The 26301-nt window shown below is 40.6% G+C and overlaps 1 protein-coding gene across 1 annotated transcript in view; it reads right to left on the bottom strand.

Annotated features, from left to right (window-relative positions):
* Nucleotides 1–26301, bottom strand: part of LOC5577359 (glycerol-3-phosphate acyltransferase 3) — a 49905-nt gene that overhangs the window by 4296 nt on the left and 19308 nt on the right. Inside the window, 7 exon segments of the mRNA XM_021856537.1 lie at nt 2889–3006; nt 3009–3028; nt 3096–3210; nt 3372–3609; nt 4611–4847; nt 20711–20959; nt 21015–21338. Coding sequence (XP_021712229.1) covers nt 2889–3006; nt 3009–3028; nt 3096–3210; nt 3372–3609; nt 4611–4847; nt 20711–20959; nt 21015–21338 — 1301 coding nt within the window.

The following is a 26301-nucleotide window of genomic DNA, read 5'->3' as shown; positions in this document are numbered from 1 at the left end:
ATCTTGGAAGTGTGGGGCGATCGGAGAAACTGGAGGTTAGCAGCCATGGACCGAGTTAATAGGCGTAACATTGTGGCGCAGGTCATGTCTTGAAGGACGTAGAGCCAGCAAAAGTAAAGTAAGTAATATGTGTACAAGTATACTGACAAAAAATAATTGAAATCCGTTAACCCTCTAATACCCAACCCCGCCTTTAGACGGGGTACACTTTGGAATTTTGTGTATTTTTTCGTAGCTCGCAAATCAAAAATGATTTTATTTTTGGCTTACACCTTGACTCATAACACGCATATAAGAAAAGTTTTTTATGACTTTTGAAATTTTTTTTGTATTTTTAGAAATTGTTTGAAAAATTGCAATTCTTATGTAACCAACAAATGCCTGGGCTTCATTTAACGTGTAATATAAAAAAATTCGTACCTTTTATATTTTTCTACGATTAACCTATCACAAACGAAGAGGCCTGGTGGTATTTAAAATCATTTAAAACCTGTTTTTCTGTTAGTTACACGGAAAATAAAATACGCTCCGAAAAAAAAAATAAAAATTTAATATTTTAAAAATACCGTAACAATTTAAATTTTTATTATTGCCAAAATCAACAACTAGAAAAGGCTTCAAGAAAAAATGAAAAAGCTAGGGATGTTCAAAAATAAAATTATAAAAATCAAAAACCAAAATTTAAAAATTTGCGAATAAAAATAAATAAATGCCCAAAACGTGTTTAGAACGATTTTAGATAACGAAAAATAATACTTAAATCGAAAATAAAAATTTGGGTATTAGAGGTTAAGTATTCCCTGAGCGGTGACAGTTTTTAATATTTTTTCTTCACTTAGGCCTATAAGGATTAAGACGTTTTTTAAAACTTTGTTTCTAAAGGCAATCTCTGATAAAAATCTTTCCAGAACATCTCGATGTTGTAGGAAATATCTCCTGCAAGGATCTGTGAAGAAAATTCTTGGAACCTCGGACGGAAATTCGCTCAAATTTTTCTTCAAGAAAAAAATTTTCCTCGGAGTCAAACAGAGCTATTTTCTTAGCTCAGCAAACCCAGACGCCTTCAGCATGACTTTTCGGATGTTACCACATGGCTAAGACCACGCTACCACAATCAACCAGATTGGGCCGATCATCAATTGGGCCGATGATTTGCTCGTATAGGTACCAACATCTGCCAGTAAGAAAGAACAAACTACTCGCAGCTGTTGAAGTGAATGATAAAGTATTTTCGCTTTGCTTCGCTCACGGGAGGTTTCGCAAGCCCAGATTTTCGCTAAAAAAATAGTATGATGGAGGAATGGGAATGAGTGATGATTCCGAACCCTGTACGGAATACCAATATGTATGAACTTTTTTGAAGAAGCCGCTGGAATTTTTACTAGAGAAAAATATTTAAAAAAAATCTTTGTGAGAGTCTGATGAGTAGCATTCTACGAGAATCCAAAAATTCTTAGATAAATTATTCTGTGTGAACTTCAAGAGAAACCTATGGACAAAAACAATTTCCTGGGAAATTTTCAGGAAAAGCTTTTGGAGGTGTTCTTGGGAGATTATTTGCAGAATTCCCTTGGAATGTCGAATATTTCATGGAAAATCGGAGTAAGAACTCCTAGGGGAATTCTCGCAGGACCTGGAAATATTTAAGTATATTTTCGTTATGGTCCTATATAAAAACACGTTTTCGTCCAAATATTTTGAAATATGTTTTTTTATGCTACAGTCAACTATCCATAACACGATATTTTATGTCTCGATATCGATGGAACCGCTAATTAAATTGGTTTTCATGGCTATCTCGACCGCAACCGCAGTTGCACTACTTGATTTTGTATTCCATAACTCGATACCTCCCTAGCACGATGATACATTCAAAATCGAGTTACGGAGAGTAAATCAGTAGGCGTGCTTATCAGAGTTGGTCGCGACCTGGAGGGAGAAACCGATACGAAATTTATGTTACGTCAATGTGAGCCAAAATTATGCTGTCACGAAACTGTCCCTGTGAGCCCGGATCTTAAACTATGAACTTACATGATAAAAGCGCATAATTGATCAAAACATATTTTAGCATTTCATCAAATGTGACAACAAATCGATTACAAAGCTATTCATGCTTATTCAAAAGTAATGTCACGATGGGAACCTTTTATTCTGAGTGAATATAAAACTATTCAAATACGCATCATTTTACTTTTTCAATAAAAACGAAAATGAAATGCACGGAAACCTTTGGCCCTTTTTGCATGTTTGTCCGGAAAAATCGAAGCTACACAACAAAAGAAAACGAGCAATTTTCATCAAGTCTGACTTGATTGTTGTTGGCAAGCTGGAGTGTTCTTGCAGTTTGAAAAAAACTTTATGTCATATTTTGTGTGTAGTATCTGTGCCTCCCTCCAGGTTCGCGACCTAAGGGATGCGAACTGAAAATCCACAAGCAGCCAGGCTGCTGTCAAACAAAAATGTTCATGAAAATTATCCGAGTATGCCTAGAGATGATCGGTCTTGATTTCGTCATGCTAAAAAACTGTTGTTCAATTGATATAACACAAAGACTGCCAACTGCCAAAATATATGTAATTGGTTCCAAATTATGCAGAAATCTTTTACAACACTTTTCAAATATACTTTAAATTAACATACGGCCAGAAACTTTCTGTTTCAGTCTGTTTATTGGATTTATCGTCTGCTTTGAAATCATTATGCTTTGTGTGAAGCATTTTAAGAGTGTACTTATAATGTGGTAACCTGTGATGACGAGCAAACAAATAACGGTTAGCACTCGTGGAAAAGATTTTTTTCAATTTGAACGACCCAAAACATTCGACTTCGCACCGCCCCAGGTCGCGACTTCGTTAGTTTATTTAATTCATGTGCATTGTACTTACTTGATGGCCACCGGGTATATGACACCGCCTACTTCGAAGCTTCCTTTTTTGAACTGCATCACAGATGTGTTATTGATACAGGTACCCTCGGGGAAGATAAGAATAGGTGGGTTGGTCGATCGGATACGTGTTCTTTTAGCCTGAAATGCAATACAATGAGAATTATATTAGATATGTAGTCTTTGAAAAGTAGAATACTCAAATTACCTCTTTGCCACTGCCATTCTGTCTTTGGCTTCAGCCCGCTCAAACCAAATGTGTGGAGAGGCCCTCGCAAGGGCTCTCTGAAGAACTCCCAGGAATCCACCGTGCTTTGTCCGATCTATGTCGCAAATATAAAACAATTCTCACACTAGGTAACAACTTAAAAGCAATGCAAGCGACTATCCAACTACCTTGCGAGTCTCTCATTCAAGAGCAAGCTAAAGCATTCGATGCACTACGACTACATAATGTACTTAAAGTAATGTGAACGGGAATTACTCACCAACGAATAACAGTTATCACACATCAACATAAGTACATCAATAGGACTGGTGTGATTCGCCACGCAGATGCCATTCAATGGGCGATTTTCAATGTTATGATAATTGACAACGGATGACAATGCACTCGAGAGTACGCCGAAACATTGAATCAATACCTTCTTCACCATCCATCGCTTGGTGTGTCCTTCCGGCAGGCAACCAACCAGTGCCGTGCATAATGTCAACCACATGACCTAGATGAGTAATGGGTTCATAATATACGTAGAGAGTTGTTGTAATATTTACAATGCAATGGTGGGCTATGTGCTTGTGTGTGTATTGGTTGTATGTATGTGGGAGTAGATGGCAATGAAGGTTTTTTAGTGTACTGGTGGATGGCAGGACAATCACAATGCTTTTTCGTTTTAGATATTTCATCAAAATGCAGTGTTCGGCTTGAAAACCGCAGTGGGGGACATTAGATGCAGGGTGTCGAAATGCTTGTACCACTTAATGATTACTGCTAACTTATAGTACTAACTGTGCTACTAAATAGTTGAAATTAATTGTTTTCTGAAATCAATTTTTTTTTTTCGTTCTATTTGCAAACATGTGGTAAAACTACTATTTTATAGAACGCTTGTACTGACAAGTATAATAAGAGCGACTCCAGTAGCGTTCCGAATCGTATGGCGAGTTACATAATGTGTGTACCTCTTTTATGATTTGTAACATTGCTGGAGGTACCCTAGCCGAAGCCATGGTTTTGAATTACAAATATAGAACGTTAGCGTTTGTCATCTTAACTGATTATGCTTTTATACCATGTCACGGGAGGCAAGATATAGGTATGCACGATATACAAAACACCTTCGCATATGGACCATTCGTAAGACTGTACCTTTGGTGTTAATGTAGTTCTTTATTACACTTCTTCATATATGCAAATTCTATTCATACACATCCCGGTATCTGAGATCATGTACTCTGTGCAATTTCTGAATATTCGTACGTAAATCTAAGTGGTATAAGCATGTGTTATTAGGCGTGCATCTTTATCATGATCATATTTACAAAATGCGTTCACCTGTCTGGTGAGCCATTTAAGAATATAAAAAGCCACTGTGGTTATAGTATACCAGGACGTCACAAAATGTGAGCGGAATGACCATACCATCCAATAGTTAATTTATAGATACTATATTAGGAATAAGTTTGAGCGAAAGATGTGCAAACATGTTTCGCGGCCATTTACCAAAGAGTACGAGTGGTCGGTCGAAAGAATTGCAATGTCAATCGGTGTCGTATGGTTGGCGACACAGAAGCCGCAATTCTTCGGTTTGTACTCTAGATTGTGGAAACGAATCACTGCGGACAGCGAACGGCAGATTATGCGGAAGGTGTGCTTGAACACATAGTCGTTTGCCTTCACGCGCAGTGAACGGTTGGGCACAATGCCGACGAAAGCAAATCCAATCACGCAGTACACGACCTAGGAGAACGAGGCGGAAGTATCGGGGGTCTTACAATTAGAGGGTGATTTAGTATAGTATTGATGGTTGTTGAATGGGATAGATCCGCATTAGTCGCGGATTAGGGTTATGGAATTCTGAAATGTTCATGAAGCCGTAGGAATTGACGACAAGGGTTGAATATATATGCTAAAAACAGGGTGGCCACTTAAATAGATGAGTTTTATCCGGTGTTCCCGGTGATTTCTTGAAAATTTTCCCAGTGCTAAAAGACAAAGGAACAGCAGGTAAAAAAATATGCTGGTGTTTGGTTTTCTCTACTAGAAACATAAATCAAACGTGATCAAATTTAGTTCGGGAATTTCTTATACCTACTGAAAGCCTAAATTTACTCTACAAAGAGAATAAAATAAAGAATAGACTAAGAAAATTTACCATTTTTTCTCTGACAAGATATGATATCGATTGTTGAAAACTTTTGAAATAGCTCATTGTTTAATGTTAAATGCAGGTGTAGAAATAACTATTTGAAAGTTTACTATTTGTATTTGTAAAGTATGCAACATTTCATGGTTAAAACATCCTAAGAACTTGCTTTTATTCATCAATCTTCTTTTAATGGTCATCAATTCTGAAAGTTTTTTGTATCTTTTTGTAAGTACATTCTTATTTAAAATGGTTTACCACTGGGTGGCTATGTAACCTTCGATAATCTGGAATATTCGTTGTTGCGGAAAAAAACAGAAAAAAAGTTTGGTGGGCAGTAATATGGATGGACTACCGTTTCAAGCACAGTGTTGTTGCCGTTTCCAAAATCGATGGAGTTCCGCCAACGTGAGAGCCCGAGTTTGGGCGGAGGAAGCGGCCTTGGTTTTGCGGATAGACCAACAGTAAGTCTTGGCGCCCGGCTACATATATGGCAGATGGAACAATGCATCAATAGGCTCTCAAAATGAAAAATGCAGTCTTTGTGGACTGTTCGCGCGTCAAATTCACACAGTTTTCGGACACTTATTAAAAACTCGCGACGGACTACGTTTAACCAAACAGATTTATTGCGCGAACAGAAACAACTTTTATTGAAACGCGGACGAGGTGTAGTACTCGCGACGGTATATTTACTTCTACCTATCTGATTTCACATAACAAATTTCCAACAGCTGGCTGACCACCGATCGAGAGCGATCGGGATAAATACCTTTCGCACACTATCGCCCGCTCATACCTACTCGTCTCGTGAAGCGAAACGGGCCAAAAGTTATCATGCGAGGAAGCAAGATGACCAATGGTACGGATAGTGTGGAACATGTTTGGTCACTCAATTCTAAGTTATCCCTGCCTTGCTCGACCATACGCCGGCCGCCTTGGAATCTATTGATTTCAATATCTCCTACTCTAACTAGTTCTAGTTCAAAAATTCATTATTTGTAGTGGTTTCAAATTTCTTATATACTACACTGCTGCTACTGTGCCAACGATAGAGTTGACCCATATTCGACGACGATTGCCAACGGGATGACCTTGGCCTATATACCGACTGACGCTCAGCCGGCTGACTATTGTTGGTCAACTTGTTTTGGATGGAACGTTGTTGTTATTTCCAGTGTGCCTCGATGGTAAGGGAGATTGGATGTAGTATCGTGAAGAAATATTTGTAAAATCGGAACAACTTACCTGGCAGACAATTTTCTATGCCTGAGTTGGTTCCGTTTACTAGTTTGCTGTCTGCCAGGGGTTCGTTAGGTACCGATTGTAGTTGTTTGATGATGATGCTGACATTGATGAATTCGCGTTGCAGATCTCCGTACACTATGCAGCGACTTCGACCTCGACTTCGACGACTTGTGACACAACGGCTTGTGAATGGTGAAACTGCGACAAATTGGATGACTACAGCTGAATGTATACGTTGGATTCATTGAACAAATTGGGTTGATGACTTCTCTGGACTCTTGGTGAAAACTTGACGAACTTGACGTTACGACGCTTCAATGACCTTCAACTACATGGCTGACTTAGGAAGTTTTCTTGGACGTTTCGACTTCGACTTGGTGATGATGAACGGATGATTTGGTGGGAACGGATGCTGAGGCAATCCGTGTCCCGTGTAACGCTGGTGGTCTCTGAATAAAATGAGAGGGTGCTTTTTGAAATGTAATGCTGAAAACGAAAAAGACTTGCCTGAACGGAGGCCCTATGGCCTCCGGTGGACGCCCAAGCGGCGCCGACGGTCCCTCTGACTGACGATGATAGTTTCATTTTGCCCTGTTGGTCGATGACGTTGATACTCTTCGGTATTGATGCTCTCCGTGGCGGTTACAATTCTGGACCCGTGATGCAGTGACGATCCTTAGGTTGGCCATACCCGTGAACAATCATAGCGTGAATCCAGGAGGTTGAATTGCGCACTTCTTCCTCTGAATGCGACGGCAGACTCGTACCTCGGAATATCAAACGTGGTTTGAAACTTTAGTTTCAGGACAAAACTGAATACCACCAATTTGTTATCTAGCCGTATGCTAGATTGACTTGACTGGATGCAACGATGCACATGCAACTACCACCAACGAACACGACACATATTACCTCAATATCGGTGGAAAGGACGCGGGACGACTCATGATTTGTGTTTGAGTGTCTGAAATTTTGGTCGAACCAAAATGCAAGAGGTATATCTGGAGAAATATGAGAGGATTACTTTTTCGAAAGTTTAACAAATACATAACTTAACTGGGGTTGCGGAGGCCTTTCGACCCCTACCGTTGGAGGAGTCCTAGTTCTCCCCTTCAGCAGACGAAAGATTGTCTCTTATCGGCAGCACACAGATCTTGGAGATCGCTCGCTGGTAACTGCCGTCTTTGGTCCGAACGGTGACAACTCTGATGTTGCCGTCAGAACCTGGGTGAATCTCTGTCACCCGTGCCAACTGCCACTTCAGTGGTGGCAAATTCTCCTCCTTTATGACAACCATAGTGCCAACGCCTATGTTGTCCCTCTGTCGCGTCCATTTCGTCCGATTGTGGAGGTTGGAAAGATACTGCTCCGACCATTTCTTCCACAACTTCTGGTTGAAATCCGTCATCCTTTGCCAAGCCGAAAGTCTGTTTTCCGGAACTTCGCCAAGATCAGGTCCCGGAATGGCCGTCAACGGCCGGTGGATCAAAAAATGTCCAGGGGTGAGGGCCTCAAAATCGTCCGGATCGTTGCTGATTGGGGTCAGCGGTCTGGAATTCAGGATTGACTCTGCTTGAGCCAGCACCGTAAGCATGTTGTCGTATTCCAGACTGCACGTGCCGATCGTTCGTTTGAACAGGGTCTTGAACGATTTCACCGCTGATTCCCACAGTCCACCGAAGTTCGGTGAGCGGGCTGGAATGAACCGGAACTCGATTCTGTCTTCGATCGTCTGTCGTAGAACTGCTTCGGTGAATTGTTGACTAGCGAAAAGCTGCGCAAGCTCCTCCAGCTTTCGTCGTGCGCCGACGAAGTTTGTCGCGTTATCGCACATTATCAGCGACGGTTTACCGCGGCGTGCGGTGAAGCGTTGCAATGTCGTTAAGAATGCCTGCGTCGACAGATCTGCTGCTAGCTCCAAATGCACAGCTTTGGTAACTAGGCACACGTATACTGCCACAAAGCACTTGACCGGACGAGCTCGGCGCTGCGGATAGACCACGTAAAACGGTCCGCAGTAGTCGACTCCTACCTTCTGGAACGGGAAGCATGGCCTGACTCTTTCGGGGGGCAGATCAGCCATCAGTTGCTCCTGGATCTTGGGTTTCACACGAAAGCACTGGACACATTCGTGGACAACCTGTCTTGCGAGATTTCTGACGCTCGTTGGCCAAAACTGCTCTCGAACTGCCGATACCATCTGTTGCTGACCGGCGTGCAGATATTTGCGATGGTAGTGGACTACGACGATTTTGGTGAAGGGATGCCGGTGGTCGAGAATGTAAGGATGCTTCCTACTATCTGCCACTGCCGCGTTTTTCAACCGGCCGCCAACGCACAATACACCCCCGACAAGTTGGGGATTTAGCGCCGATATTCTTGAGGAATCTTGCACCTGACCGTGTTTGGCAAGGTCTGAGAATTCTTGTGGGAAACTCTCCCGCTGAGACAGCTTTACCAGCTCCCTAATCGCTTCTTCATATTCCTGTGAAGTGATGCTGCCTACTTTCCTACATGATCGATTCGCCGGTGACGTATTCCATTTGAATCGTCGAATGTAAACGGTCAGTCGAACTAGATCTACTAGCGACGAGCGAAGACCGAATATCTCACTTGGGGCAACAGCCGGGAGGGCCGCAACGATGGACTTTTCCTCCAGGTCTGCCTTAGCGAACTCGCTCTCGTTGATTTGCGCCGAACTGGGCCAGTAATGTTCGTCCGACATCAACCATTTCGGCCCGTGAAACCAACGAGACTCGTACTGAAGCTGCGCTGGACTCATGCCTCGAGAAATGATATCCGCAGGGTTGTCTTCACCGGCGACGTGATTCCATACACTACCCTTTGTAATGTGCTGGATTTCGGAGACGCGATTTGCCACGAACTGCTTCCACCTCGAAGGCGACGATGAAAGCCAGCATACGACGATGGTCGAGTCGGTCCAGAAACGACATTTGGTGGCAACGGTGATGTTCTTGGCGACTTTCTCGTACAAGTGTGCTAGAAGTAGTGCCGACGACAACTCTAGCCGAGGGATGGATAGTGACTTCTTGTTTTTCTTCAAATTCTCGAGCGGAGCTACTCGTGATTTGGAGGTTAGCAGGTGAACCATTACACTCCCATCTGCAGCTACGGCGCGGACGTACACGCATGCGCCATACGCCTTGTTCGAAGCGTCGCAGAAGCCGTGGAGTTCTACCGCTTCGGTACTGCGACTCGTTCCAACCCATCGGGGAACAGCGATTCCGTCTAAGCCGGTCAAATTCCGTCTATATTCACGCCACTGGTCTTCTAACTGCGGGCTGAGCGGTTCGTCCCACTCGCAGTCGTGCTTCCAGAGGTCCTGCAGGAAGATCTTCGCTTGGATGATAACTGGACCTACCAGTCCTAACGGGTCGAACAAACGAGACGCATCCGAAAGAACACAACGCTTTGTTATCGCTGTGGACTCATTCCACGCTGGCGAACTGAATCGGAAGCAATCCGTGCTAGGCTCCCAGGTTAAACCTAACGTTTTGACTGCGGCACTCGATGAATCCAGTTCTAGAATCGATCGTTCGTCTCTCAAACCCTCCGGCACCGCTGACAGCAATTCCTTGCTGTTAGAATTCCACTTTCGCAAGGAGAATCCTGCCGATTGAAGCAGATCATTCATCTGACTGACAAGGCGCTTCCCTTCTTCGATGTCGTCTACGCCAGACAGCATGTCATCGACGTAAAAGTCCTTCTTGAGGACCTTAGCAGCAGCAGGATGCGACTCTTCACCTTCCTCTGACAGACGCTGCAGACACTTCGTGGCTAAGTAGGGGGCGGACGCTGTACCGTAGGTGACTGTGGTGAGTGCGAAAGTACGAATTGATTCCGAGGGACTGTCTCTCCAAACGATTCTTTGCAGCTGGTGGTCTGCTGCATTCATGAGTACCATACGGTACATTTTTGCGACGTCTCCTACGAGGGCAAATCGGTGGGTACGGAATCGTAGTGTGATGTCCACTATCATGTCCTGAACGACGGGGCCTACCATTAGGGCATCATTCAACGAAACTCCGGTGGACGTTTTGCAGGATGCGTCGAATACGACACGCAGCTTCGTCGTCGTGCTGTCCGGCTTCAGAACAGCATGATGAGGCAAGTAATACGACGGAACGCTCGTGTCTTCCTCGGAAACCTCTCTCATATGGCCCATAGCCAGATACTCGCGCATGAACTCTGCGTACTGCTTCTTCAGTTCTGGATTCATGGCGAATCGTCGCTCTACCCCCAAGAAACGCTTGATTGCTGTCGACCGAGAATCGCCTAGCTGCTGGATTAACCTCTCGTTCTTCGGCAGCGTGACCACGTACCTCCCTTCGTCGTTTCTGTATGTCGTCCTGTCGAAGAACTCCTCACATGCTGACTCCTCGACGGATAGCGTGCTGGCTGACTGGCAAGTCTCTACTTCCCCGAACCGCGAAAGCTGGTCTTGAATTTCCGCCGTTGAGCAGACGTGAACAAGGGAGTACGATGCCGCTGGACCCTCTGGAATACGACCGGAAACAATCCATCCGAATACGGTGTCTTGAAGAGTTGGGCCGTCGTCGGTTGCTCTCCGCCTTTCCTCCTTCAGCAGCTCCATGTAAAATTCTGCTCCGATGATGACGTCTATCGGTCCCATCTCGAAGAAATTGGGATCCGCAAGAAGCATTGAATTCGGCAGATTCCACGCAGCGGTATTGATACTGACGGTAGGCAGCGACACGGTCAGCTTCGGAAGCACATGGAAGGACATCTCTTCGGCGAATGATGAAATATTCGGCGATCTCGGACCCACTACGGCAGTGACCAGCCTTGTTGACACTGCTTGCGACGATCCAATGCCTTGAATCGACAGATAGACTGGCGTTTCGTCTAGCTTGAGCTTGCTAGCGAAATTCTTTGTCATGAGACAATGTTGCGAACATGAGTCCAGCAGTGCTCGTGCTGGAACGGACTTGCCGTAGCGATCTTGAATGCTGACTAGCGCGGTCGAAAGAATGATGTTTTGTGTCGGTGTAATTGGGAGAGCTACATGTGTTTGGCTTGTGGTGGCGTGTTCTGTGGCTGGCTGAGTGTGTGAGTCTTGGGTGTTGGCAGTGTTAGCGGTCCGAGTCTGTTGGTTCGGTGTTGGCGGCTTGGATTGTGGCTGTCTAGATTGTTGGTTGACTGTCGGGGGTCTTGACTGCGTGGGTGGAACGGAGGATCTAGGCTGTTCAGTGTGCAGCAGTGTGTGATGCTTCTGATGACACTGTCGACACGCCCCTTTCTCGCAGGTTCTGGCGAAATGACCAGGATACAAACAATTCCGACAGAGCTTGTTCCTGTTTGCAGCCTCAATCCTCTCTGGAATACTCATCCGCTGGAATTTTACGCATTGAAACACGGAATGACGCGGCTCACTGCAGAAGTGGCACTTCGGGGCGAACTTGAAGGTGGTATGACACACCGCTGGACGAAACTGTCGCTGTTGCACGAAACTTATAGCTTTCGACGGAGCAATCGATTGTAGGACGGAGCAGTGACCCTTCAAAAACTCCATCAGTGCCGAATACTTCGCTACGTCCTTGCTGTTGTGATGGGTTTCCCAGTGGCGTAGGGTTGCCATGTCCAATCTGGAACACACCATGTAAGCCAGAATGGTGCTCCAGTCTGATGGTTTCTCCCCGATCTTCTCCAACATCTGCAGGTTCTTCTCGAAGTCGCCTATCAACTGGTTGAGCCCCTCGTAGCTTTCCTTCTTGAGCGCTTCCACGGTGAAAAGTGCGTCGAGATGCGCTTTGACGATCAACTTCTTATTCTCGTAGCGACTTTCTAACGCTTTCCATGCTACCGTGTAATTGGCTGCAGACAAATCAATTGAATTAATTTCCTGCAGCGCATCACCGGACAACGATGACCTCAAATAGGTGAACTTGTCCACATCGGAGAGTAGAGTGTTGTCGTGGATTAGACTCCGGAAGCTGTCACGGTATGGCACCCATTCGTGAATCTTTCCACCAAACGACGGCAGCTTTATTTCGGGAAGTTTCACCTTCGCAAATTGAGTCACCGCTTGCGTTTCGGCTGCTTGAAGCGTGGAATTTCTCGAAGCGCTGGTCCCAAGCGATTGGAAGGCCATCAGCTCTGCCTTCAGCGCGTAATAACTGTTTTCAAATTCTTGGCGCACCCTATCGTTCTCCTGCATTAGCGTTTCCTCGTCGCCATCGCCATCCTCCAAAGCGTCCTCTAAAAGCAGCTCGATCTTCATTCGCACCTCCACGAATTGGCTGTAGATCTTCTCCAGTGCCTCCAAGCGAACGTTCACCTGTCGTACATCTCGCTTGACGTCGAAACTCTTCACGAAATTATCGATTCCTTCGAGCGACTTCCGCAGCTGATGCTCCAGCTTATTCAATGAACGGAGATCTGGCATTTCAACTCACTTCACTGGCACTTCCACCACCGATTAAACAGCAAGCTGCTCAATCGAAAAATACAAAGTCACTCCACAGCACAGTTGAAGAAATTTGCGCCACTCCACTACACTGCACTTGCACTTGATGCGATCGACTCGACGAACCACCCAACGCGACCCGGAGCGACAGACTTACAACCCAAATTCGACAGCAGCAGGGGGATCAACCAGGAAAAAACAGCAAACCGACAAATTCCAGCGAAACCGAGACCAAACAAGACTTTGTTGGGCGGACACCAGGGCTACTGCTCTTAAAATGAAGATGGACTCACATGCATTTATGAATCATTTATTTCCAGCATAACCACAGAGTTTGGGAACGGCGCTTCATGCAATACGCCACCACATATCATGCAAACTACTCCCTTAATCCAATTAGTTCTTGATCGTATCCGTCCTTTCGCAGTAATTCCAATTCGTCGTCCTCGTCGTCGTTTCCGTCCTGGATGCACTTGACCGGGTAAACACCGTCGGCCGCTCCTATACAGTTCGTCCACTTCACTCGAAGAAAAAGTCCGCGTAAATTTGTTCTACTTCGAACCACTGTGCGACTGCGCGCAAAGTTCTTTCACGATGGCGCAAACCCGCGTCGAAACTGGTGACACTATTCACCAGTCACCAGCACAATAGTGTAATCGTCCATCACTATTCGTCACGTAAAATGTCCAACGCACCGGTGTCCGAAAACCTTCACCGGGATAGCGATCCGGTTCGAAGGACCAAATGTTCGCGCGTCAAATTCACACAGTTTTCGGACACTTATTAAAAACTCGCGACGGACTACGTTTAACCAAACAGATTTATTGCGCGAACAGAAACAACTTTTATTGAAACGCGGACGAGGTGTAGTACTCGCGACGGTATATTTACTTCTACCTATCTGATTTCACATAACAAATTTCCAACAGCTGGCTGACCACCGATCGAGAGCGATCGGGATAAATACCTTTCGCACACTATCGCACGCTCATACCTACTCGTCTCGTGAAGCGAAACGGGCCAAGAGTTATCATGCGAGGAAGCAAGATGACCAATGGTACGGATAGTGTGGAACATGTTTGGTCACTCAATTCTAAGTTATCCCTGCCTTGCTCGACCAGTGGACTACCGAAAAACTCCCGACGATTGCCTCAAACGTAACTTGCGATCATTGGCGGTAACAGCGGATCCACGATCCTGAAGTACAAAAACATCAAACGTTGGTGCATTAGGGGCTGTCCATAAATGACGTAGCATTTTTTCACTGAAATTTTACACCCCCCTCCCCCCTCGTAGCATTTTGTCACAAATGCTGATACTCCCCCTTGGAAAATACGTAGCATATCAAGTCCCCCCCCCTCTATATATTTTTTATTAGTTTTCCTCAGCGATTGGGTTGAAACAAAAAATTGGAATTCAGGAGTTCAATACAAAATTTGATATTATTTACTGACTAAAATGTAGGGATAATCTAATCTAACAGTTTGATATATTGTAGCGCTCGAAAGTAATTTAGAAAACAGTTTCAAATAAACATATTTCCTGTAACATAATTTTGGTGTACAGTTTCATATAGGCTAAATTGAATTACCTTTGCTGTTGTTAACAAGACAAACAAGTTTACTATAGAAAATGTGAAAAATAATTTATTGGATTGATGAAGCTCGTTATTGTTGAGTTTGGGTACAATATATTTGATTTTTAATTAATTTATTCTTTGATTTTGTTTATTCATAAATTTATCAAATTAGACACGAATATAATATAATATTTACATAACTATTTAAATCCCTGAAAAATCTGTTTGATTGCATTTGTCAAGAAAATCTTAAATTTCTTAGATTTTTTTTTCAATCTTGTCATGTGAATGTTTTGAAGCTTAATCATCATTTTATAACCTAAGTTTATAAGTCAAACAAAAATAAAGTTTGATAAAAAATAATTATATGCCATTCTTTTCTGCGCCTCTCTTTTTACCGACATGATTCAAAATGCTACGTCCACTAGCTAGGACCCCTCCCTCCCCCTCGTCACACATCATCACAAATCCGTAAAGACCCCCCTCCCCCCTAAAAAGCTACGTCATTTATGGACGACCCCTTACTGAAATCTGGTGAGATCGTTTTTAATACTTTATATTATCATTTTTATACAAATTGAACACTGCCCATACTCGCATAACAGTCCCATTTATATATTAAATCCCATATAATATGGGACCGTTTTGCGAGTATGGGCAGAACACATGGTCTCATTTTTGATGAGTCAAACCATATTCATAATCTTGGTATTCCTATTTTATTTTTATATATTTTTAAATATGTGTGAAACAGTTTCGGTTTTGTATGGCGGAAAGGGACAAAATTAGAGTTCATCTCGTTTCAGAGAGCGAGCAAAGGGGCTTGAACCGAGGCTCTAGAGCCAGGACATGAGGGAGAAATGCCTATGTCCCATCCCAGGAGAACAACAATGGAGTGTGCATTAACTTTCTTAGCAACGCCACTCCCACGATTTTACCTATAATCCTGAATCGAAACGTTTTGTACGGTTGTCCCCGGTTCTTCTTTCTTAACATTGAAAATTTTTCGCCTATCAGTTTATTCATGCGTAAATAACCTAATCGTCATGATTTTTTCAATCGTCTTTAACCCCAAAGTCTGCACAGTGGGCCTGACCATTTTAATATTTGCATCATATCTTTATTATTATTATTATAGCTTTATTAAGGAGATTTTCAGCCCTAGGCATCATATCTTTGATATTCTGCAAATATTAATACTGACTAGAAAATACCTGAATAAATTTAGGTATTTCCAGAATGCTTTTCAATATTGGCTGTGCAAGCGTTTAGATTAAATTAGATAACCCAAATTTGAATATATCGTAAAGAAAGAAAATCCCAACTTAAAGGTAGGGGACGGACCTGGTGTAGTGGTTAGAACACCTGCCTCTCACGCCAAGGACCTGGGATCCAATCCCATCCTCGAAATAGTCACTTATGACAAAAAAAGGTTATAGTGACGACTTCCTTCGAAGCGAATGTAAAGCCGTTGGTCCCGAGATGAACTAGCCTTGGGGCTAAAAATCTTGTTAATTAGCATTAGCATAAGCATTAAGGCGAAGTAGGCCGTCATTGAAATTTGTACGCGTCGTTGATGATTGTTACTAATTCATCTCACGATTTCGAATCAAAGAAAATCAGTTGATTTCGAACTGACACAGCTGAAAAAGTATCAGCTGTTCAGAGGAATTGCATCTACACAACATGGACGCACGAGCTGTATTTTTGAACGGTAACTTAAAGGAAACTGTTTTTATGAAGCAATCGCCATGATTTGAGAGGGGAAAGATAGTCAGCAAACTTAACAAATCGCTGTACGGTTCGAAGCAGGTGCTTCGGAGGTGGAATGAGCGGTTCCACAAAAACAAAAAACAAAACCGCATGCTTGGGCTTTCGAATTGCACTCTACAGATCTCTTGATCAATGTTTACGTAGACCCAGAATATGTAGAAAACCAGACAATGTTGAGTGCTAACAAGGTGAAAACTCAATCTACAACCTAAAACCAAGATGGCGTCAAAATCCAAGATGGCCGCCAGATTTTTTCACTCAAATAATATTTCTTCTCTTCATCTGAATCGAATAAACCATCAACAATTGAAAACTTGTTTGTTTGTTGTGCAAAAAATAATGTTTGCATTGATTGCACTCGCCATATACGTCAAAATCGTAGAACGTGATTTAGAAAATCGTTCATTTCATAGGGTAAATACCATTGCCCACCTGGTTTTTATAGCCTATCTTACGCAATTTTTCCTCAGCTTTCTGATGGTGACCTCAGAATTCAAAACGAGCGGTGCGCTTATGGTGAAAAATCGATTTTTCTAACAAAATTCAAAATGGCCGCCAAGATTTTTTTAACTTTAAATAGCTATATCCTTTCTTTATACGATGCCACTAAGTTTGGTATGTGTTCCAAGGGAAATATGAGACATATAGACGTGAAGAAATAGCCAAGATTTATCAAAAAATGGGCTTTTTCGCAAAATGTTCAGCTAGCTGGCGTACGAGGGGTCTACCAATTTGCGAAAACAGAAAGGACCACCCTTAAGTTTTATCGAAAACTAGCGATCAATGACATGAAATTGGAATTTTAACGATGGGTGCCGATGGCGGCCTGATTTCAGCGAGAATTGCTCAGTGTGTTTTTGAAGATGTGAAAGTTTGTTTTTCGCCATTTCTGTATATGTATATGATCGTCATCACTTATATCAGTAACTACAGTTTTTGAATATTACACAATCTGTTTTCAAAAGTAACCCCTCTAATTAACCAGTACTATGGCTGCCGACATCGAAGTTTCAAAATTATGTAGCTTCGTAATCGTTTGATCATGTGAATCAGTCTTTTGTGAAAGAATGTAGCAAATTGATGAAGGCGTTTTTGAGTATCAAGAATTTATATTATGGTGCCACCCTGGCATTGAAAAATCCTGAAAAAAACATCGTTTTGTAATTTTGCGGTTTTTAAGATGACTCTACCGATATGAATTTTTATACAGTAAGGTAAATTTGAAATTTTCGACCCCCTTCCCCCTCTCCGTAACGCTTTTTGTATGTTTTTTTTCAATTTTGTATGAGTCTTAACGCTCGAGCTTACCCCTCTCCCCTCCAAGCGTTACGTAATTTGTGGATGCCGCCATATTCCAGTAGAAATCATTTTTCCTACATTTTCATAACAATTAGATGTCTGGCGAACGACAATTTTGAGTTTTCAATATATATTTCGAAAAATTTACCCTCACTCTTATTCGTCAATTAGGATTTCAATATTGTTTGTATACAAACGTCAAAAACAACGCTGACATTAGATGTGTTTAACGACTTAAATTGCCACAACACTACGCTTAAAACATATTTAGTCGTTTACCATATTGTAGGAAGACTTGTGTATTTTCAGAAGTTTTCTCTTCTTCATGAAAGTTTTAGAGAGGTTTTAGAAAACCATCATGACAAGGCGTGAAATAGGAACTTAGGGACCTCTTGCATGAAAAAGGGACCTAAACTGGAATCAATAAAAGCATCCTCCAGGATTCCAATTTAGAACACCTTCTAATATTCAACAAATAACTTCTACAAAGATGCCTCCTATTTTAAGATGTTCTCTTTTGGAAATCTTCAAAGATTTTTTTCCGGCTTTCATCCAGGAGTTCTTCTAAAAATGTCTCTACGGAAAATGTGAAGGTTTTCTTTTCAGAAATCATAAAAAAATCTTAGAGCTACATTGTGGGTATGGTTATTGAAAATACACTAAAGTTTTTTTTACACGGTTTTTTTTTAGCACGTTTTATTTTTACACGGCTTTTTTTACACGCCTTTTGGAATTTACACGGTACTTTTTTTTACGGAATTCGAAATTATCACGAAATTATTTTTACTTATTTACACGGATTTCGGAATTAACACGGTTTATTTTCTTATTTACACGGATTTTAGAATTAACACGGTACTTTTTCCACGGATTCCAGAATTAACACGGTTGATTTTTACACAGATTCTAGAATTAGCACGGTTTTTTCTGCGCGGATTTTTTTGCACGGCACGGGGAATTGTGTAAAAAAAGACCTTAGTGTATTGCTTTAGTATTAACCTTTATCCAGCCAACATAGGGGAAAGTGGGGCAGTTCGGCCACCTTAAGGAAAAGTCGATGAAAGTGCTAGAAATATTATGGAATCTTAGGATTTTTGCATGATTTCTTACAATTTTTAGCTCAATACACTTTATCCGAATGATTTCTGTTTTCTCATAAAGTTCACGAATAAATGAATGATAATTCAAAATTTGTCATTTTTCGAGCTTTCATGTTTATGGTCCAAAAGGTTCCGGAGTTATTCCGGATTGTCTAGGGGTACCAAAATTGGCCAAATCATCCATTCGACGGATATTACAAGACCTTGATGTGCTAGTAGGTTGGTGTCTTTGGCAAAGTTGTTAAGCAGATCAAAGGTTATCGCACAGTAACAAACCTAATTGGGAATTTATCCGCTAGGTGGTGCTAGTAACAAATGTCCTTCAATTTACTATATCTCAAGACTTTGGTGAATTAGAAGGTTGATATCTTCGTCAAAGTTGTTCAGAAGATCAAGGGTTATATGTCAATGAAACACGTAATTGAAAATTCATAGCGCTATAAAAAAAATCTACAATCATCTGTACCTTGAGTCTTAAAGAGCTTGAATGTCAATGAACTCCTCTAATTCAAGAAAATGATAAGCTTGAAGGTTAGACTTTCGACAAATAATTTTGGATGGTTGAAATCTGCCTGATTGGGTTTAAGCTGATTTGAAGTTTGCTCGTTTAACGGCGCTGCCGAATTTTTGAAGAAAAGTTACTATCTCAAGATCCTCAAAAGCTAGAATGTCGGTCTTTAAGGCAGTTTTTTTTTCAGACGACAAATTTCTGTCTTATAGCAAGTTTGTTATGTTTTTATTTTAACGTAAGTGTCATAGACGACGGATAAAATGCTCAACTTGAAAACTAATGTTTAAAGTTAGAGCAATCTGAGTAGAAGTAATACCATAGTAGTGACAACATTTATTTACTGGAATTGCGTGAAAAGTTAGTTCGATGAATAATCGAAACGCAGAAAGATTCGATACTCAATATATATATGCACAAAAATCGATGATAATTAATATGGAATGGCAAAATATGTCTAATGGACTATTTCACGAAAACGGAGACTATTCAAAACAAGTATTTTAGTTCTAATTGTGCATAATGAAGAGAAACATCAATCCAATAAATCTTTGTGGATTTTCTCTGATGAAACCTTGTAGGAATCTTAGTTGGGGAGTACCCGAAGGAAATGAAACGATAGTCTTTGGATAACAATAAAAATATTCAAAGTGATACCTAAGGTAATTACTGCAGGAAATTCAATCTATAATACTTGCAAAGAATGCTTAGTGTAATTTCTTCAGAATTTGAAATTCTGAAGAAATTACACTAAGCATTGTTTGAAAGTATTTCTGCAGAAATCGATAAGACATTTCTGATGCTTGCCTCAAGTGATCGAAGACGAAATTTGGGAATAATCTATTGAATAGTCGCGTTATAGTTTCTAAAGGTTTCTCTGGAGCCTTTAGCATGTATTTAGTATCAGGATTCACTGCTAGCAGAACAAGGAGAAAAGTTTGGATGAAATAAATACCTTCCATTAAAAATATACTTTTTAGAGACTTGCATTAAAATAGGGACCAAGTCTCTAAAAAAGAACTACTACCAGCCCTGCCATGACGAAGAGAACAAAGTTGCCAAAAATAAAACAACTAAATAGGATCAGCGAACTTATTGTCCGATTAAAAAAAAACTTTAAAATTTTGATACTGGCAATTATATAATTATTGATGAATAATCTAAGAACGAGTCAAAAGAATAAAGAAATAAGAACAAAATGAATGAATTATGATTGTTGCGTCTTCATAGCTTGATTGGTATGAAAATTTCCAAAATTTACCCGGTGACGGTGAATTTTCGAGATTTTCCAGAAATTCTTAAGTTGGTGGCCGCCCTGTAAAAATGATCGTTTGGCTTCTATGAACATTTCACTTGAACTCCATTAGAAAAAGGTGGAAAATAATTTCAACAGAGAACATATTAACTTCTTTCCGTTGATCGGAGTACTGAAACCAAGTATTGTAAGAAAGTGTTGAAGTGTGGGAAATAAAGAAAAAGAGTAATAAATTCAAAACACTTACCCCGACGAAACAGATAAATACCCTGCACGGCATGAGGATGACGTACCGAATGAAGAAACCTATCACCCAAATGACCGTCAGCCGCCACGATATGAACTCGTAGTGCCGGTTCGTTCTGGTCAGAAGGTTCCAGTTTTTCAGTTCCTCAGCTTCGAATCGACTGGTCACCTCGTCTTCGATGATCGCTTCCATGCCGGATTTGACGTAGTCCAAACAGTTGGTCAGATTGAATTCCAATGAATCGTTATCCTACAAAAAGACACTCATTAAACTACCATTTGATAATTGTTTGCTGTGACCTTACGTCATCATAGTTGGACTCTCGGCTTTTGCTTCGGGCGCCATCCATATCCGGCAGCAGGATAAGCGACTCGACGCGACTGATCACCGAGTTGCCACCGTTGGCAATGTCTCCGTTCTTCAAGGGTTTGCTGGCATCTCCGTTGGTCGCTGTGCTCGAGTTGAGTTTTGGGACCACCTTGTCGACACAGTTGTCTTTTGTTTGGCTGGTCGGTTTTTCAGTTGATTGTTCGGTTGATTTTGTTGCAGGTGGAGCTTCCTCGCACTCCGATGTGTTGAGGTTGGCATACTGTCTCTTACGAACGTGTTCTATATTTTGTCGACCGTACTGAAACAAATGGAAAAAATGGAGAATGAATGAATGGCCAGGGCTGGTAGCAAAAAGTGGTACCGAAAAAAGTCATTTTAGTGACCAGATTTGAAAAATAAGTGACTAAAAAATGACTTTCGATTCTCGAAAAAAGTGACTAAAATTGACCCGAACCGTAATCAGCTTTATTTCAAATCTTATATACTGTTCTACGATCAATATCCAATATGATAGGGAATATGCAATATGATCTTCTGCAGCTGATAGTTCTAATTGAGTACCATATTTGGAAATTTTATTGTACTTCAAAAATTTCAAGATATTGCTTTTTTTTAGCAGATTTTCAATCTTTTCAAAATGTTTTATCTTTTATATCACCAAAATATTTTATTTTGCAAATTTTAATAAACATTTGGAACATTCGTAAAATTAAAATTTTTGCCATTTCACTTTTCTATCCATACTCTAACTCTTCTACCTAATAAGGTCAATATTTTATGTAACTAGATCAAGATTACGGAAAATGTTATACATGGGCATTAATCAATATTTCAAATCAAAAATGATGATAGAAGATCGAATATGATTGAAATACTGCTAAAAACTGCATCCTGCAAACGCCAACTAAGGAAGAACAAATGGTTGATATAAGCTGTTAAAGTAGTTAATAGCACTAAGCTTCTAAAAATTCAATCAAAATTACTTGGACACTTAAATGATTCACTCAATGTCAAGTGGGGTTATAGTTGGTCGATTGTAATAAAAAATACTCCAATACCGCGCATCTTCTTCTTCTTCTTGGCATACATCCTCACTGGGACATTGCCTGCTTCTCAGCTTAGTGTTCTTATGAGCACTTCCACAGTTATTAACTGAGAGATTCTTTGCCAAAGTTGCCATTTTCGCATTCTTTTATCGTGTGGCAGGTACGATTATACACTATGCCCAGGGAAGTCTAGGAAATTTCCATTACGAAAAGATCCTGGACCGACCGGGAATTGATCCCAGACACCTTCAGCATGGCTTTGCTTTGTAGCCGCGGACTCTAACCATTCGGCTAAGGAAGGCCCCCAACTCTGTGGCTTTCAAAAACCCCCTGCCGAAGTGAATAAAAAAAAGTCAAGAAGAGGATCCGACACCCCACATTTATTTGAAGAAAGCATACATGATTTCATGAACGATTCAATGAAAACGATAAATTCGCGATAAATGTATAGTCGAAAAACACGAGGTCTTTTTTACGTAGTTTTTAGAATCCATTTAGATCAATCCATTTTTGGTTTGGTTTGCAAATAAAGTCTGTCCTAGGAATAAGTTTTTACTCTCAAATAGAGCATTAAATAATTCTTCTTTGTTTTGCGTTTTAGTGTAAAATATCTATATTACAGATTTAAAAAAAAAAGGAACCAGGGAGGTTTGGTAAATAAAACGAATTTCGAAGACAAAGAGAATGATTAGGATGCGTATTTGAAAACGTAGTGCTCGGCAATAGAAGATAAACATCTAATTATCCATCACAAGGTATGAACATTTCTATTAAATGAGAATTCACGAGATATTTAAAAAGAATAATAAACATTTGAACATTTAGTTTTATAACAGTGAACTTACACCATACTAATAATAATTTGGATATTATTACAAATTACGTGGAACTCTATGAATGATTAACTTTATTCCAAGCTTTTTTAACATGAACCAATATTTTGATACTGACATGAAGTTGTTCCAACTTAAAACTTGGCCTAAATTAAAAAAAGACCGATTCATAATTTTCTTCCGAAAATTGAGCTCAAAATAGTTGAAAAAAGTCACTTTTTGACGAAAAAAGTGACTTTAGTTGAAATGGCTTCAAAAAAGAGACTTTAAAGTGACTGGCCTCAAAAAAGTGACCAAGTCACTAAAAAGTGACTCGCTACCAGCCTTGTTCACTGAATGGCTCAACATTATTTTTGCTGATGGATGTTTCGGTACAACCAAAAGTGATAAAACAGTTATTCACAGTGCTACTAAACCACTACTTTTCAGTACTACTTTTATATCTGTTGATCTCTTTTCGATCTTAATTTGTATTCGTGCCTTTGATTTTGCTTTGGACCCGCATTAAAATGATTACAATATGTCTCATCTATATAAATAAAAATGGAGTGGTGTTTGTATGTCACGAAATGGCTTGAGAACGGGGCAACCGATTTGCACAATTCTCATACTGTTGTCTTATTTAAGGGTTCCGACGTGTTCGTGTTAAGAAAAATTTTAGGAATGTTTTCGGAAGATTCGGTTACACGGGAGCGAATGAATATGTCATTTTGTTTCATGGCATTTTTCAATAGCCTACTTGATGGCAAGACGAAGTTTGCCGGGACCACTAGTATGTTATATGTCTTTTGGTTTCTTTTATAAAAAGACAATTTACACCGTCTTCAGCCATAGGCTGCACAGACTGAACATAACTTGCATTAGACAACGGACACACGGAACGACCAGTGGACCAATAAAGAATTTTTCGTTTGACGAAAAGTTTTCTCCGACTGGGGCGGGAATCGAACCCACACTCTGTAGCACAATACGCCTAAACGACTGACGCCGCTAACCGCACGGCTACGAAGCCCACATATTCCTGGAGGAGTTGAAATAAAAAAAATCAAGATTAGAAGATTTTTTGACGTGTAATTTAAGAATCAATGTTTTTAGTGCAATAGACATAACTTAAAACTAAAAAACAAAAATCCTAGAACGAATTCTTGTCAAAATTACTGAACGAATTTTCTACTGTTTCAGAGGAGTTTCTAATTTATTAGCTGAAAAAAGTTTTGTTGAAACTTTTTTAGAAACTCGATCAGAGATCCCTTCTGGTTGTCCACTGAGCATTACTATGGAAATTTGAATAGCAATTCGTTAAACTGATCTGACGGAATAAGTCATGCATTTCAACCAAACTATTCAAATACCCATAAATTTATGTCCAAAAATACATAATAACATTTTACCTGAGATTTGGTCTTCAATTTCGACAAACAAATTTCACATTCTACCAGAAATTTTTGCTTGGTGTTTTGCGAAAAAAATCGCCAGGAATACTTCCCTTTCTTGAATTTCAGATGTTACGATTAAAAATAATGTTTGTCATTCGAATAACTAAAATCCTTAAGTTTTGTTGTTTTAGTTGCCGATGCAAATATTTTGATTATTATTTTGAATGGCAGAAAAAAATACAAAGACTCCAAATTTCCAATGCTCAAGAAAGAGAACGAAAATTCCATAACAGACCGTAATTATGTTCCCCACTGTATAATCTAACGCAGTCATGTGTTAATCGCATGACATAATATTGATAGTGAAAGGGGATGGTGCTAGGAGACCATGTTCTGAAATCATGCTCCTCACCTTCGCATCAGCTGAATGATAAGAGCGTACAGCTTCTTATCGCATTATTCCCGACTTTTACTCCATTCCATGTACACGTACACACATAATCCATCGGTCGAACCGCAGTCGAACAGGCTACCGGTGTTTGTGTTTACCGATCGCAATTGCATTGCACGTACTTCGCTCCACTCAATTTAATACTTGACGGCTGGTGACAGGCAGGAGGGTTCAGGGTCAATAGTGGTTTCTGCGCTCTTGTACATACACGTTACATGTCACCAACACTACTTCAAGAATGCTGGTTGAAAATATAAACAAAGATCAGCTGTTCCCAGCAAAATCAAACGGCAGTATTTTCAACCAGCAAATTTGCGCACGTGTTCGTGACACCGCTCGGCGAGAGCTCAATTTTGATAAGTGCCGTAGGTATATGCTACTCAACGACGCAACGTCGACGATGTAGTGAATTAACGAATCACGGATTATCAATGTACACATACGCGCACGGTCATGCCCTTCTTCAGCGCAGCCTGTTGGGGCGTGCTGCATAGGCTGGGTTGAAATCTCGATCTGCTCATTATGCATTTTTCATTTCTCAGAGTATCATTGTCTAAATTTCTTCTTCTAAGCATTACGTCCCCACTGGAACAGAGCCTGCTTCTCAGCTTAGTGTTCTTATGAGCACTTCCACAGTTATTAACTGAGAGCTTTCTGTGCCAAAGTTGCCATGTTCGCATTCGTATATCGATTGTGCGATATTTGCCAGAAAACCATTCGCCAGAATGTACCATTCCCCAGAATCGACCATCCCCTAGATTTTTTTTTTATTTTTTTCAGTTAAATCAAATTTGCAATTATAGGAGAAATAACCGAGCTAGAGCGTTAACAAATATTATTATTTTTGTTGGTATAATAACAAAAAAGTACTGAGTCTCTTGGACACCATATCTGATTTAGTAAACCAGATTCGAATATCCGATTTTGGTATTGTGGTTCTAGTACTCTAATTCTTAGACCAGGTACAAATGACTTTCTTACGGTTCAGAGAAATATCGACTTCTAGAGCATTCAACATATTTATAAAGTTACAACAACAACATTTGTAACTTTATGAATATGAATTGAACAGACAGCACTGAATCCTGAGGGAACGTGCAACTAGAAAGAAGAGAAACACAATTTTGAATACCAATTTCAATAATTGAGAGCTGCTCCACTATGTATGACTGCTACTGATGTAAAGATTTGATATTCAGCATGACGGATAATAAGGGAAGGTTTTTTTCAACATAAGTTGTCCTTGTACAATGGTATTATGGTTTGGAAGACTTCACAAGAGATTCCCCCTACTTTACATCATGAGCTGGTCTTCAAAGTTTTGTTGCTTCTTTTGGACTAATTCATGAGATATTAACGAGGTTTCAATTAACTTTGCAACTATTATCGATACCTCGCGATTTCAAACAAAGATATTATAAGGTAAGATTATGTTATTTTATAGTTAGTAAAATCCACACGTTTTATTGTCTGAATTTTCAGTTTCAGTTAAAATGTTTTTTTATTATTATGATTTGGAATATTTTACACGAGATTTTCCCTTCTTTTCATCATA

Source organism: Aedes aegypti, unplaced genomic scaffold (genome assembly GCF_002204515.2).
Source record: "Aedes aegypti strain LVP_AGWG unplaced genomic scaffold, AaegL5.0 Primary Assembly AGWG_AaegL5_hic_scaff_1760_PBJ_arrow, whole genome shotgun sequence".
Lineage (NCBI taxonomy): Eukaryota > Metazoa > Arthropoda > Insecta > Diptera > Culicidae > Aedes > Aedes aegypti.
This window is presented reverse-complemented; position numbering and strand designations above follow the sequence as displayed.